We start from the raw sequence: 16,216 nt of genomic DNA, 5'->3' as shown, positions 1-16,216 counted from the left end.
ATTGCTACAGATCAAAATAATTGCCAGTAAAACATAAAATTGCTTTATTTGTTCTTTTAGTTGGGAGGATGTTGCATTTTGCAGGCCATAAAGTGGGATTGAAATCCCAGATGTAGAGATCAGACACATTTTTGCATTGCAGACTTTTGATGAGTGGCTGACAACCTTTGAGGAAAGCTGAAACAATCCATCCAGTTTGGTCACAATGTTTTGCCAGGTACAGGATACAATTCACGATGCCCACCTGTAACCTATTCAACTTCCTTATCCATTCACAGTGCTCCTTGATAAATAGCTAGTTTGGCTTGTAGTTAAAATCAGAAAAAGAGAAAATACCATAAGCATTCATTCTAGTGACTTTAATGTAGATTGTTATATATTAATGAAGATTGCAGCAAGCAGAATATATACTCTTAGTGAGCATTGTTTTAGGTACGTCCTGTAGCTAATAAAGTGACCACTGAGTGTACTTTGTGGTTCTCTGCTGCTGTAGTTCACTTCAAGGTGTGATGTATTGTGCATTCAGAGATGCTTTTGCGCACACCATTGTTGTAATGTGTGTTTATTTGAGTTACTGTCACCTTCCTGTCAGCTTGAAGCAGTCTGGCCATTCTCCGCGGACCTCTCTCATTAACAAGGTGTTTTTGCCCACAGGACAGCCACTGACTGGATGTTTCTTGTTACTCGCACCATTCTCTGTAATCTCTGGAGACTTGTGCGTGAAAATCCCAGGAGATCAGCACTTTCTCAGATACTCAAACCACCCCATGGTCAAAGTCTCTTAAATAACATTTCTTCATTCTGAGGATTGAACAACTGAACTTTTTGACCATGTCTACATGCTTTCATGCATCAGGTTGCTGCCACATGAGTGGCTGATTAGATATTTACATTAACGAGTAGATGTACCTAGTAAAGTGGCCACTGACTGTATGAAAAGAGTGAACTTTTGCAATTTGTTCTTCATTAGTTACTGCAACAAAATGTCCTGGAATCAATAAGAGGGTGGATCACTTTAGATTTGGCAACAACATTTTTCCAAATGTGAGATAGTTCAGATGCTGGAAATCAAAAATAAATGCAGAAAATACTGGAAGTACTTTGCTGGTTAGGCAGCAGTTTAATCTAATCAGGCTTTGGATAAATTGAAATTAAGCAAGTTTTAAAATTCACACAAAGAGGCAAACAGAAGAGAGTTAAAAAAGAGAGAATGTTTGTAATAGGATGGAATACATGAATATGTTGTAAAGGGGGTGAAGTAAACGATAAGGTTAAAGGAAGTACACTTGCAAATATATGAATTATTTTTGCAGTTTCATTTTACAATTATTTCCAAAGTTCCGAGGCAAAGTGACCTCGTGAAACAGGTAATGCTGACTGTAGATAAAAGTAAGGAAATAGCAGGCACATTGAATGCTGGTAGTGTGTCAGTATTTTCATTAGAAGAAAAAGATAGCAGCCCAAACATCCTGCGGAAATTAACATTGAATCATGAGCAAAATAACAGGAGTAAAGAAAATAGCAGCAAAAGAGTAGGTATAAATAGATTTCAGGTTTTAAAGTATGTAGATATATTTACCACAGGACCATAAGATGTAGGAGTAGAATGGGACCATTTGGCCCATTGAGTCTGCTCTGCCTGCTCATCATGGCTGATCCAATTTTCCTCTCAGCCCCAATCTCCTGCCTTCTCCTGTATCCCTTTATGCCCTGACCAATCAAGAATCTATCAACCTCTGCCTTAAATATACACAAAGACTTGGCCTCCACAGCTGCCTATAGCAAAGAATTCCACAGATTCGCCACTCTCTGGCTAAAGAAATTCCTCCTCCTCTCCATTCTAAAAGGATGCCTCTCTATTCTGAGGTTGTGTCCTCTGATCTTAGACTCTCCCTCCATTGGAAACATTCTCTTCACATCCACTCTATCGAGGCCTTTCACCATTTGATGGGTTCCAATGAGATCACCATGCTCTTCATACGTCAAGCTGTTCAATCCTCAATCCCACCACTATTTTATACAGTTTCAACATTACATCTTTGATTTTATATTCTAGTCCCCTTGAAATGAATGCTAACAGTACATTTGCCTTCCTCACCACAGACTCAACCTGCAAATTACCTTTAGGGAATCCTGCACAAGGACTCCCAAGCAACACACACAAAAATGCTGGAGGAACTCAGCAGGCCAAGCAGCATCTATGGAAAAGAGTACAGTCGACATTTTGGGCCATTACTCCCAAGTCCTTTTACACCTCAGTTTTTTTGTTTTTTCTCTCCATTTAGAAAATATTCAACCCTTTGATTTCTTCTACTTAAGTGCATGACCATACACTTCCTGAGTCTGTATTCCATCTGCCATTTCTTTGCCCATTCTTCTAATCTGTTTAAGTCCTTCTGTAGCCTCTCTACTTCCTCAGAACTACATGTCCCTCCACCTGTCTTCTTATCATCTACAAGCTTTTCAACAAAGCCATCAATTCTGTCATCCTTGACATATAACGTAAAGAGAATTGGTCCCAACACAGACCCCTGTGGAACTCCATAGCCACTGGCAGCCAGCCAGAAAGGGGTCCCTTTATTCCCACTCTTTGCCTCCTGCCAATCAGCCACTGCTTCATACACGTAGCACACTCCAGGTATCCTAACTCTAACCTTTCAAAATGCTTACGAAGCACCCCCCTCCCCCAGTTTGCTTGGCTGTGCAAGTCTAGGGAATACACACTCTGGTCCTGCCAAATCCGCGAAATTGGGACAGCTCTCCCACGCCATACCCTAGTTTGTGTCAATTCTGTGTAACTTGCTACCTTGTTCCAACTCAGTGCCAAGAAGTAACAGACAGCACATTGCATACGATTAAAGGAATTATTTTTATGAATCTTAACTAAAGGGTTAGTAAATAAAAAAACAAAAAGGCCCTTTAGAATTAAACAGTCAAATGTGCACAAGTTGGAGCTCAACCCTTTCAAAAGTCATAGTCACTGATCCTCAGTCGACCCCGGCACCTTGCTCCGTTGGAATCACTGTACCCCACCAGGTCGAATCCTACAGCCGGTTCTATCCTGCATCTTCTCTCCCCATTTCCTGCCGAACAAGGACCCCAGCTCACACCGGTGTCAGGCACACAAAGGAAAACCCGCTCCCCTGATTGGACGGCTCACATCCCAAAGCACCAGTTATCTCTAACCATAATCCAAGCACTGCTTCCACAGAAAGACCATTACGTTAGCACTGAAACCTTTAACGGGGCGTTACACTTATAATTCCACTTACTTACATTTTTAAATTAGTGATAGTGTAGATTTTCAGGGACTTCCTCAATTTTATTGTTTGTGTTATTTGTTACCTATATGATTTTTTATTATTAAATATATGATTATTTAACGATGTGACCCAATTTAACACTGTTGCATTTCTAGATGCTGGTCTTTAGAAGCTTGACTTTGTAAAAATGAAAATGTTATTTCCTTAATTTATGTCTCACAGCGTATGAACAGTGTGTTACTGCCTGTTACGCCACGGGCGTGTTTAGGACAGCAATGAAGGTCCTCCATCTATGGTGGCATACATGGTTTCCTTCATCATGTCAGTAGCTTCCTTTCGGTTTACTGTCAGTCACACAAGTCCTGGGTGGAGAATCAGGAATACCGTGGCACACAAATGTGGAAGGATTCTTCATTGCTGTTTCTGTAACAAAATGTTGTTTTACCAGTCAGTGTTGTTAGCCCTGAGTACAGCCCGAACCTAGAGGGCTTGTCATTAGGTTGCCGAAAATAAATACAGAATTTTCACAGCATTTTTTATTTGATTATAAACCTAAAGTTCATAAGACATACAAATTGCTCAACAAGTAAATGAACTACAATTAGAATGCCAAAGATGTATGAAGTTCCCGGCAGGCTGCACAGGAGAGCATACTTCGAGATCACCAGAAGGAAACCTAGTGTAGTAACTTCCAAAAAACAGTGAAGTACCAGAAGGTCAGAAAAGCAGCTCTTGAAGTCTGGCAGCTGGCATGTGGGACTCTCTTACTGAGGTAGAAAGCATAGGTTATTGTAGCAGAAGGTACCTTTAGCTCAGAAGCTTCAAATCAGCAAAAAAAAACAGTTTAAATCAGCATTCTGTATATGTATTAGGATTAGTCAACATTGACCTGCAATTTAAAGAGGAACAATTGTCTTGCTATGGTTATTTAATGTACTGCAGAGAAATCTGATCGCAACTTCTCGAGTATGCACATGATCAATCAAACACGGAATCTAAGTGTTACTTTTCTGCTCCTCCACTTGTGTATGGATATGGAGCATACAATTTTCCTGTGCTAGAGGACATGTGCTGGCATCTCTTCTATCAATGCTTCATGATGCTCTGATCTGCTGGTCTTACCTCATTTCAGCTCCTTTGAGCCGGAATATCTCTTCACAAAATGCCATTTATTTTACCAAAGGAATTTACCTCTACCATCTTGTTGGTGGTCTGCATGCCCCTTCAAACAAATATCGTTTGAATGATCATCTCCCTTAAGACAGCAACCTCCGATGTCCTGTTCATGAACACTTGAAATTCATCAAATAGGAATGTGCTCCCCAAATACCACCAGCAGGAGTGACAGAACCTGCAGCGTGGTCAACACTGCTCAATCCATCACAGGCTTGTCTTTTCCTTCTATCAGAAAGGCTAATAATATCAACAAACATGCTACCACCCTGGCCATTCCCTTTTCTCTCTTCTATCTTCCTGAAAATACAGAGGCTTAAAAACCTGAATGAGCAGACCTAGGAACAGCTTTTTCTCCTCTGAACTAATCACCTCAATTTTACCTATCCCGATTGTTCTCTTATTGTCACTTCAGCACTGCATGCATACGTATTTTCTGTTGTACACTCTTGACTGGATTTATAGCGCTTCTCTTCCTGATGAACTTAATGCATTCTACGCAAGATTCTACCAGAAGAGTAGTGTCCCGCCCCCTCTAGGTGAACCGGACCTGGTGGCATCAAGATTCATCATCACAGTGGAAGACGTTAGAACAGCCTTCCTGAAGATAAATCCAAAGAAGGCGATGGGCCTAGATGGCGTCCTGGGATGGATTCTCCGGGCCTGTGCAAATGAGCTAGCTGGAATGTTTGCTGACATCTTCAACTGCTCCCTGCTTCAGTCTAAGATGCCCTCGTGTTTTAAGAAGGCAACGATAATCCCGGTGCTGAAGAAAAGCGAGGTGGCATGCTTGAATGACTACCAACCTGTGGCTCTAACATCAATTGCTATGAAGTGCTTCGAGTGATTGGTTATGGCACACATCAACCATAACCTACTAGTCAACCTCGACGCTTTGCAATTCGCCTACTGGAGCAACAGGTCAACGGCAGACACCATCTCTCTGGCACTACATTCCTCCTTAGAACACCTGGAGAATAAAGACACATATGTAAGGCTCCTTTTCATCATTACAGCTCTACCTTTAATACCATCATTCCAAATAAACTGATTCTTAAGCTCTAGAACCCGGGTCTTAGTACTCAGATCTGCAGCTGGATCTTCAACTTCCTCACAGACAGGACCCAGATAGGGGACAAGCTTTCCTCTACAATCACTCTGAGCACCGGTGCCCCACAAGGCTGTGTACTCAGCCCCCTGCTGTACTCACTGTACACCCATGATTGTGTAGCCAAGTTTCCATCGAACTCAATATATAAGTTTGCTGATGACACCACAATTGTAGGCCGCATTTTGGGTAATGATGAGTCTGAGTACAGAGTGGAAATTAAGAACCTGGTGGCATGGTGCGAAGACAATAACCTATCCCTCAACGTCAGCAAGACGAAGGAATTGGTTGTTGACTTCAGAAGGAGTAGTGGACCACATGACCACATCTACATCGGTGGTGAGCAGGTGGAACAGGTCAAAACCTCTAAGTTCCTTGGGGTGAATATCGCAAATGACCTGACTTGGTCTAACCAAGCAGAGTCCACTGCCAAGAAGGCCCACCAGCGCCTTTACTTCCTGAGAAAGCTGAAGAAATTTGGCTTGTCCCCTAAAACTCTCACTAATTTTTATAGATGCACTGTAGAAAGCATTCTTCTAGGGTGCATCACAACCTGGAATGGAAGTTGTCCTGTCCAAGACTGGAAGAAGCTGCAGAAGATCATGAACACAGCCCAGCACATCACACAAACCAATCTTCCATCCTTGGACTTACTTTACACCACACGCTGTCAGAGCAGTGCTGCCAGGATAATCAAGGATAAGTCCCACCCAGCCAACACACTTTTTGTCCCTCTTCCCTTCTGAAGAAGGTTCAGGAGCATGAAGATACATATGGCCAGATTTGGGAACAGCTTCTTTCCAACTGTGATAAGACTTGTGAACAGATCCTGACCCGGATCTGGGCCGTACCTTCCAAATATCTGGCCCTGACTTGCACTGCCGTACTTTCCCTTTTCTATTTTCTAATTATGATTTATAATTTAAATTTTTATTATATTTACTTTGATTTGTACTTCAGGGAGCACAAAGCACAGAAACAAATATCACTGATGATTGTATGCTCTAGTATCAATTGTTTGGTGACAATAAAGTATTTGTATTTGTATTGTTGTAGTTATTATTAATTACCATGTACATTGTTCACTCTGTAGATTCACACAAGCAAGGAATTTCATTGCACCTTGGTGTAAATGACAGTAAACTAATTTGAATCTGAATGGTGAGTTGCTTTTCAGCTGCTTCTAGTGAAATAGAAAAACAGAAAATAGTAGCAGAAGTCATATGGCCCTTTGGGCCTGTTTTTCCTCTCAATATAACCATGGCCTATCCTCAGTCTCATTATTTCCCATCTCTTCTTGTGTCCCTTGATGACTTCTGTCTCAAAATCTATCTACATCCTTCTTAAGTATATTCAGAATTGTAAGATATTTCCAGTATTTATGAGTAAGTATTACTGTTAAAAAGTGGAAATGATGCATATTGTGGCATGTTTTAATAATATATCAAACCGTCCAAGATTGAACACCCAAGTTAGTGCAGTCTTTCATTGAGTCCATTATGGTTATTATTCTGTTCTGGATTTATTGAGTACGGCTGCAAGAAAATGAATCTTAGGGTTGTATATAGTGACGTATATGTACTTGGATAATAAAGTCACTTTGAACTTTGAAACCATAACTAACTGTTTAACAATCCCTATGGTTCTATAAAGGCGTTATTTTTTTGCTAAGAAATTATATTAAAATTTTATAACTATTTCCAATAGTAAATTGTCTCATCTTACAAGGTTCTTAATGTTTCTTAAGTTTCTTCTTACAGTCTTTATGCTGTATAATGTGTATAACATCCATATAAAAAAGTGCATGTACTTCCTTATTTTGCTTTTAATACGATAAGCAGCTGAACCTGCTTGATAACTTCATTATCATGCACTGGAGGTCCCCCACAAAGATTATTTCTTTTGTGCAGCATTCTTCAAAGCTGGAGAGTGAACATTATTGCTTCACTGCTAACTGCAAAGTCCTGGCCATTTTGTTTAACGACTGTCACTGCATCTGGTGTTATGACTCTAATTTGGGTTTGACTCCACCACCATGGGCTTGTATAGCTAAGAGGAGCTCTTTAACATCTAAATATCATGGCAGCACCTATTTAATAGTAAACTCCAGTTTTAGGACTCATATTCTTACAGGTGCCTGAACACAAAGAGTAGATATTTCTCAATGAACAGCAGATTTGATAAGTTAGACCTGCTGTTTGCATGTTAAAAGTCCACATTTGTACTGGTGTATTAGCAGAATATCCTGGAAGTACAATGGAAGAATGTGAAGCAGAATGTGCACTTTTTGCCTTTAGCAACAAATGCATCAATGTTGATTGCAATACTATATTTGAGATGAATCTGAAAACGACAGATACTGATGTTTTTGGAAATGCAACTCTGAAAACATTTGTAAGAAATAGGAGAATCTGTAAATGCCCCCTTAGAAGAGAATTTTGCATTAAGTTTGAAAGTGATGTAGTTCAAGGATATTCATTCTAAACAACCTAAGCCCATCACCCCTTCCAGCATTAGAGGCTACCAACAGTAGCTCACCCAAGTCCTCTGTCTGGGGCCAGAAAGTTGTTCAGCACTGTTGGCTTTCAAGGACTTGTGGCTTTCACGACATAACATCATGCATCTACTAGGTGAAGATGCTTCCCCTCCCAGGCATAAAGTCTTTGGAGCTTCTGTTGGCATTTCTGTAGCTCTGGACTTTTACAGAATGGGGTTACTAGCCCCATACCCAACCCTGTCCTTTCACAGCTGGGCTTGCAAACATCCATGGCTGAGTTCAGTCTAAACAAAGGAAACTATAAGGGTGTCAGGTGCAGGTTAGTGATAGATTGAAAAACTACATTAAAATATGACAGTGAACAGGTAGTAGTTTTAAAACATACACATTTTGAAACAAATCTACATTAATTTAAGGTACAAAAATACAATAGTAGTAGTAATACAGCCTTGAATTTTAGGTGAAGTTCGAGATACTAAGTTTAAAGAAAAGGCTTATAAAATTAACAGAGAAATGGCAAATATTTGTCCCCTACAGGGAGGTTGGTATTGTGAAATAAGGAAATGGCAGATGAATTAGATAAATACATTGTCTTTCCTGAGTGAAAAATGGCTTCCAGAAGTATTGACGAACCAAATGTCCAGTACAAATGAGGATGCAACAGAAGAATTCCCAGGAATGAAGAACAACACCAACAAAATGCTGGGGAAACTCAGCAGCATCCGTGGAAATGAACAGTCGATGTTTCAGGCCAAGACCCTTCTTCAGAACCAGGAAGGGGGGGGGGGAAGACGCCAGAATAAAAAGGGTGGGGGAGAAGAGGGAGGATGAGCTAGAAGGTGATAGGTGAAGCCAGGTGGGTGGGAAAATTAAAGGGCTGGAGAGGAAGAAATCTGTAGGAGAGTAAAGTGGACGGTGGGAGAAAGGGGCGGCAGAGGGAAGTTATGTTGGAGTGGAGAATAGAGGAAGTAGTGGGGGGGGGGGCAAAGAATTTATTCTACCGGAAGGAGAGATTGATATTCATGCCATCAGGTTGGATGCTACCACAGATAGAATATACGGTGTTGGTCCTCCACCATGATCAAGGCCTAAGGACTGACATGTCAGAATGGGAGTCAGTATTAAAATGTTTGGTCACTGGGAAGTGCTACCTGTGGTGGATGGAGTGGAAGAGCTAAAGGAAGCAGTGCCCCAACTTAGCCAGTTCTCACCAATGTAGATGAGGACACATCTACAGCACTGGGCACAATAGACAGTCCCAGCAGATTATTCACAGGAATGATCCAGATTCCAGATATATGAAAGGTGGCATCCTCTGGGTGTTATTTTCCAAAATTCTGTAGATCCTGGAGGTTTCTGAAGATTTAAGGATTCTAATGCGATCTCACTCTTTGCTAAAGAAGTGAAAGGAGTAGATGAAAATACTTACTTTTAGCCCGATATTCAGAATCAGACTTCTTATCCATGACTTACATGACATGAAATTTGTCATCTTGTGGCTGCAGTACAGTGCAATGACTTAAAATTTACTATAAATTATTGAATAAATAGTGCCAGAAAAATAATAATGAAGTAGCATTCATTAATAATGAGGTAGTGATCATAAACCATTCAGAATACTGATGGTGTATGGAAGATGATGTTCCTGAATCATTAAGCGTAGGTCTTCAGGCTCCTGTACCTTCTCCCTGATGGTAGTAATGAGAAGAAGGCATGTTTGGGATGATGAGGGTACTTAGTGGTGGAAGCTGCCTTCTTCAGGCACTGCCTCTTGGAGATGTCCTGAGTGGTGGAAGAGGTTGTGCTTATTTATAACTCTCTGCAGCTTCTTGTGATCTTGTGCATTGGAAGCTCCACACCAGGCAGTGGTGCAGTGGTCAGAATGGTCTTCACCATGCATCTATGGAAATCTGAAAGTTGGTGATGTACCAACTCTTCTTAAACACCAAACAAAGCAGAAGTGCTGTCATGCTGCCTTCATGATTGCTTTGAGGTGGTGACGGCCACAAACTTGAAGCTGCTCATAGTTGGGAAAATATTGTAATCTATGATAAATAAATGTTGTAAGTCTATAAAATGATGGTCAGATTGAACAGACAACATATTTATGCAAGAAAAATAATATTTTGTTGCAATTTATTGAACAAAATATAAAATGAACAAAATTCATTTGTTGCAATCCTTTAAGATTCTATCCAATAGAAAAGATGAAGGGAATAAGTAGATTTGGTGTATTTAAAATTTGCGAACATTTTTGATAAGGTACCACACGGATGACTGGGGAAAGTGTGGAGCATATAGATCCAAGTGTTATATACAAGTGTAGGTTAAGAATTAATTAATGTATAGACCATAAGACCATAAGTTTCAGGAGCAGAAGTAGGCCATTTGGCCCATTGAGTCTGCTCCGCCATTCAACCATGAGCTGATCTAATTCTTCCAGTCATCCCTACTCCCCTGCCTTCTCCACTGCCCTGGCTAATCAGGAACCTCTCTATCCCTGCTTAAATACACCCAATGACTTGGCCTCCACAGCCACTCATAGCAACAAATTCCACAGATTTACCACCCTCTGACTAAAGTAATTTCTCAGAATCTCTGTTCTAAATGATGTCCTTCAACCCTGAAGTCATGCTGTCTTGTCCTGGACGCCTATACCATGGGAAGTAACTTTGCTTTATCTAATCTGTTCAGGCCTTTTAACATTCGGAATGTTTCTATGAGATCCCCCTATTCTCCTGAACTCCAGGGAATACAGCCCAAAAGCTGCAGGCATTCCTCATACAATAACCCTTTCACTCCTGGAATAATTCTCATGAATCTTCTCCAAACCCTCTCCAATGTTCTGTATATCCTTTCTAAAATAAGGAGCCCAAAACTGCACACAATACTCCAAGTGTCATATTATGAGTGCCCTATAGAGCCTCAACATCACATCCCTTCTCTTATATTCTTCCAATTACCTTTGCATTTAATTTTTTTTGTATTTTCTGTCCATTTAGAAAATAGGCAAATCTTTCATTTCTTCTAACAAAGTGCATGACCATATACTTCCTGACTCTGTATTCAACCTGCTATTTCTTTGCCCATTCTCCTAATCTGTTTATGTCCTTCTGTAGCCTCTCTACTTCCTCAAAACTACCTGCCCCTCCACCTATCTTTATATTGGCTGTAAACCTTTCAACAAAGCTATCAATTCCATCATCCAAATCATTGGCATATAACTTAAAAAGAATTGATCCCAACACAGACGCCTGTGGAACACCACTAGTCATCAGCAGCCAGCCAGAAAAGGCTTCCTTTATTCCCACTCTTTCCCTCCTACCAATCAGCCACTGCTTTATCCACGCTAGAATCTTTCCTGTAATACCATGGGCTCTTAACTTAAGCAGCTTCATGTGCGGCATCTTGTCAAAGGCCTTCTGAAGATCTAAATATACAACATCTCCTTCGTCTATCCTGCTTGTTATTTCTTCAAAGAGTTCAAAGGTTTGTCAGGCAAGATTTTCCCTCGAGGAAACCATGCTGACTGTGGCCTAATTTATCATGAGCTTCCAAGTACCCTGAGAACACATCACTGACTCACACACCTTCCCAACCACCAAGGTCACACTAACTGGCCTGTGGTTTCCCTTCTTCTGCCTCTCCCTTCTTGAAGAATGGAGTGACATTTGCAATTTTCCAGTCTTCTAGATCCATTCCAGAATCAAGTGATTCTTGAAAGATCATTGCTAATACCACCACGATCTCTTCAGCCACCTCTTTCAGAACCCTGTGCTGTACACCGTCTGGTCCAAGTGACTTATCTACCTTCAGACCTTTCAGTTTCCCAAGAACCTTCTCTCTAGTTATGGTAACTTCACACACTTCATTCCCCCTTGCACCTGAAGCTTCCATCATACTGCCAGTGTCTTCCACAGTGGAGACTGATGCAAAATATTTATTCAGTACATCTGCCATTTTTTCATCCCCCAGTACTACCTCTCCAGCATCGTTTACCAGCAGTCCAGTATTCACTCTCACCTCTGCTTTACAGTTTATGTATCTGAAGAAACTTTTTGTATCATCTTTAATATTATTGGTTAACTTACTTTTGTATTCCATCTTTACCTTCTTAACCTTCTTTTTGTTGCCTTCTTTTGGTATTTGAAAGCTTCCCAATCCCTTAACTTCCCACTAATTTTTGCTCTATTATATGCCCTCTCTTTGGCTTTTATGTTGGCTTTAACTTCTCTTGTTAGCCACAGTTGTGTCATCTTTCCTTAACAATACCTATTCCTCTTTGGGTTGTACATATCCTATGCCTTCTGAATTACTTCCTGAAACTCCAGCCATTGCTGCTCTGTCATCATCCCTGCCAGTGTTTTTTTTCCCAGTCAATTCTGGCCAACTCCGCTCTCATACCTCTGTAATTCCCTTTACTCCATTGTAATACTAGATACATCTGACTTTAGCTTCTCCTTCTAAAATTGCAGGGTGAATTTGATCTTATTATGATCACTTTCCCCCAAGATTTCTTTTCCCTTAAGGTCTCTGATAAATTCCAGCTCATTGCACTACACCCAATGCAGAATAGTTGATCCCCTAGTGGGCTCAACCACAAGCTGCTCTAAAAAAAAGCATGTCATAGGCACTCTAGACATTGTCCCTGTATAATCCAATACCAACCTGATTTTCCCAATCTATCTGCATATTGTTATTAATGGCTCCGTCTAAGTAGACAATGGATGCACCCAGTTCCCCAGGGTGCAGACCTGGGCAATGAATATGGAGACCCTGGGCTGCCCAGACATCAAGATCCCCCTCTCGGTCTTACAGATGTGGTCCAAAGGAATGGAAGCAGTACATTTGGCATCAGCTTGGCTGCAGGAGCTGCCGGGAGGTAACGTGATACTTCATCCAACCACCTTAGAGGCTGCACTCTGGATTTGTGTAGGGTGTACTCCTTAACCTTCTCTTCTCCCGAAGATACCCACAAGGCAGTGGGATCTGCCAGCTGAGCCTGGGACTTGAGTAAGGCAGGGTCACCATGCCCTGTAGTAGTGACATATGGAGCCACTACCCATATTGAAGTCCCCCAGAACTATTATAACATTGTCCTTTCAGCATGTATTTTCTATCTCCTGTTGTCATTTGTAGCCACATCCCTACTATTGTTTGGGGATCTGTATACAACTCCCACCAGGGTATTTTCACCCTTGCAGTTCTTTAGCTCTATCCACAATGATTCAACACCTTTGGATCCTGTGTTGCTTCTTTCTAATTTTTTTTTACCAACAGAGCAACACTACCTACTCGGCCTTTCTACATCTGCAACCATGCTACCGATTCATCTACCTTACTCCGTATACTGCACACATCCGGATACAACACCTTCACCCATTTCAATTTTGTCTGCCTTTTACATTGCAACTCATCCTGTTGACTGCAACTTTGCCCTAGCATCAGTCTCTCCTCACTACACATTGCCTCTGTTTGTAAACCAGCCACCTCATCTTCAGCACTATCATCTGCCTTTCCTACGATACTTCTTCTTGCATTGAAATACAAAGCAGCTCAGGACACTAGTCACACCATGCTCAACCATTTGATTCTTAACTTTGTCTGAGGTCTTACCAACATCTGTCTCCACAATATTTCCACTAATTGCTCTGGCACTCTGGTTCCCATCCCCCTGCAACTCTAGTTTAAACGCCGCACTGCAGCAGTAACAAACCTTCCTGCCAGGATATTAGTCCCCCTTCAGTTCAGGTGCAAGTTGTTCCTTCTGTACAGTTCCCACCTTGAAAGAGAGCCCACTGATCCAAAAATCTTAAGCTCTCCCTCCTACACCAACTCCTTAGCCATGTATTAAACTGTATAATTTTCCTAGTTCTAGCCTCACTAGCATGTGGCATGGGTAGCAATCCTGAGATCATAACCCTGGAGGTCCTGCCCTTGAACTTAGCACCTACCTCCCTGAACTCCCTACACAGAACCTTGTGACTCACCCTACCCATGTTATTGGTACCTACATGGACCATGACTTCTGGCTGTTCACCCTCCCACGTAAGAATGATGAGGACTCGGTCTGAGATATCCCAGACGCCAGGACCCAGGAGGCAACATACCATCCGGGAATCTCATTCTCACCTACAGAACTCCTGTCTGTTCACCTTGCTAATGAATCCCCTATCACCACAGTGTGCCTTCACCCCCTCCTTCCCTTCTGTGTCACAGAGGCAGACTCAGTGCCAGAAACTCGCCCACTGCAACTTTCCTCTGGTAGGTCATCCCCCCCCCCCCCGACAGTGTCTAAAATGATATACCTGTTGTTAAGGACGGTGGCTACAGGGGTACCCTGCACAGCTCCTTCACCCCTTTCCCCTTCTTGACTGTCACCCAGTTTCCTGTGTCCTGGACCTGTGTCTATATAGGATATATAGATATGTCCTATATGTCCTGTCTATCACCCATTCAGTCTCTCAAATGATCCGGAGTTCATCCAGTTCCAGTTCTGACTCTTTAACGCGGAGTGTTAGAAGCTGCAGCTGGATGCACTTCTCGCAGCTGTAGTCTTCAGGGACACTGGAGGTCTCCCTGCCTTCCATATTCCACAAAAGGATTATTTCACAATCGTGCTTGGCATCTCTACTGTCCTAGCTGAGTAGATACAAAGAAGAGAAGGAAAAGAAAACTTGAGCTTTTCTTTACTTTGCTTTCTCTGACTGAAGCGCCTCTTTGCTGAAGCCTTGAAGAGCTAAAGCCTGAATATCATCAGTCTGACTATGTCCACTCAGATGATGGCTACTGCGCTTGCCCCTGCCTTCATTATATTAGCTCTTATTAATCAATCCCAAACGCTGATCAGGCACTAGTCAAAGCTCCACAATCTGCTGCTGCCTTTCAACGTCACGCAGTGATTGAGGTCCCCTCCTCTCCAACCTTCCGATGTTCTGATTTGCCACGGGGCAAAGCTCTATCATAAAATGATTTAGTGCTACCTTCACAAAGGGATATTTTTGTCAATGGTGAAACATAACAATATCTGAACGTGTTCCACCTTGTTCTATAACTGAGTGGTGGAGCAAAGGGCCTGGCATTCTGTGCCTATATTGTAACAACATTTTTTTAAAAATCCTAGAATGTCAAGTGCAGTTTAGCATTAGCTGTTACAAATAATGCTGCTTCATGAGTCATGAATGATCCATTGTGTTGTTTAAAATTGGAAAAATTATTCCGAATGGATTGTTTAATAGGATTTTTATATTATAGCTGTTTTCAGGAAGTGACTGTGTGTATTCACTTTGCATTTTGAAACTTTTGAAACTGAGGTTAAGCTTAACACAGCATTAAGCATTTATGTACTTCAGATGAAGTTACTGGATCAATATATTTTATCATCGTTCCAACAAACCTATGCAAGCTAAGTGTTTCACAGACTCTATTAAATAAAATATAGTAATGAATGTTGCAGTGCTGAGCAGAAAATATAACCATGAATATCAATAACAGCAGCAGCAAACTTTGAGAATTTTAACACGATTCAATGGAGTTCTTTTAATGTTGAATTTCATGAATTGCTTTAATTAGTTAGCTTTTCAGAATGAAAATTAGGGTGCTTCTTGTGTTTGTTAATGATTTACTTGTCTATTAATTTAGCAATTTGTTATTAACTAATTGTAGAATTCAGAGTGCTATCTTTTATGTTAAGTTATTGTGAAATTATAATAAGTAAACAATGGTATTTTTGCAGGTTCCAACAGTGAAGAAAAAATCAGCTCAAAAGCAACAACTTCCGTAACTGACGCCTTGAGTGGAAAGTCTGGTCTGCTGCCTCCAGGCAATACAACAGCGAATCGGTGGGACTTGCTTTCAGGACCTAAAACCATCAAAGCAGGCAGTGAGTATCAGCAAAAAGCAGCACATGGCACAAATAGTCTTATATCATCTGCATAATTTATCTCCTTAAATATTTCAGTCCTAAAATTTGAACCTAAGGGAATCTCAGCCTTCCCCCAGAGTTCGTTTTGAGCACCAGAAGTTAAATACATAAAATTTCTGTAACAGGCAAGTATTTTAGAAAAGTATGTATTTATTAAATATGGGGTACTTGAACTATTTAGTAGTAAATAAATAAGCTTCACAAAATCTTATTTCATATGCACATACTAAATAAAATATGGACATCAGTTT

At 41.1% G+C, this 16,216-nt stretch overlaps 1 protein-coding gene across 1 annotated transcript in view; it reads left to right on the top strand.

Annotated features, from left to right (window-relative positions):
* LOC132391221 (microtubule-associated tumor suppressor candidate 2-like) overlaps positions 1-16,216 on the top strand; it is a 305,375-nt gene that overhangs the window by 150,762 nt on the left and 138,397 nt on the right. Inside the window, exon 4 of the mRNA XM_059964130.1 lies at positions 15,777-15,923. Coding sequence (XP_059820113.1) covers positions 15,777-15,923 — 147 coding nt within the window. The remainder of the gene's footprint in view (positions 1-15,776; positions 15,924-16,216) is intronic.

The sequence above is a fragment of the Hypanus sabinus genome, chromosome 3 (assembly GCF_030144855.1).
Source record: "Hypanus sabinus isolate sHypSab1 chromosome 3, sHypSab1.hap1, whole genome shotgun sequence".
Classification (NCBI taxonomy): Eukaryota; Metazoa; Chordata; class Chondrichthyes; order Myliobatiformes; family Dasyatidae; genus Hypanus; species Hypanus sabinus.
Note: the sequence above shows the minus strand (reverse complement) of the source record. Positions and strands in the feature narration are given on the sequence as shown.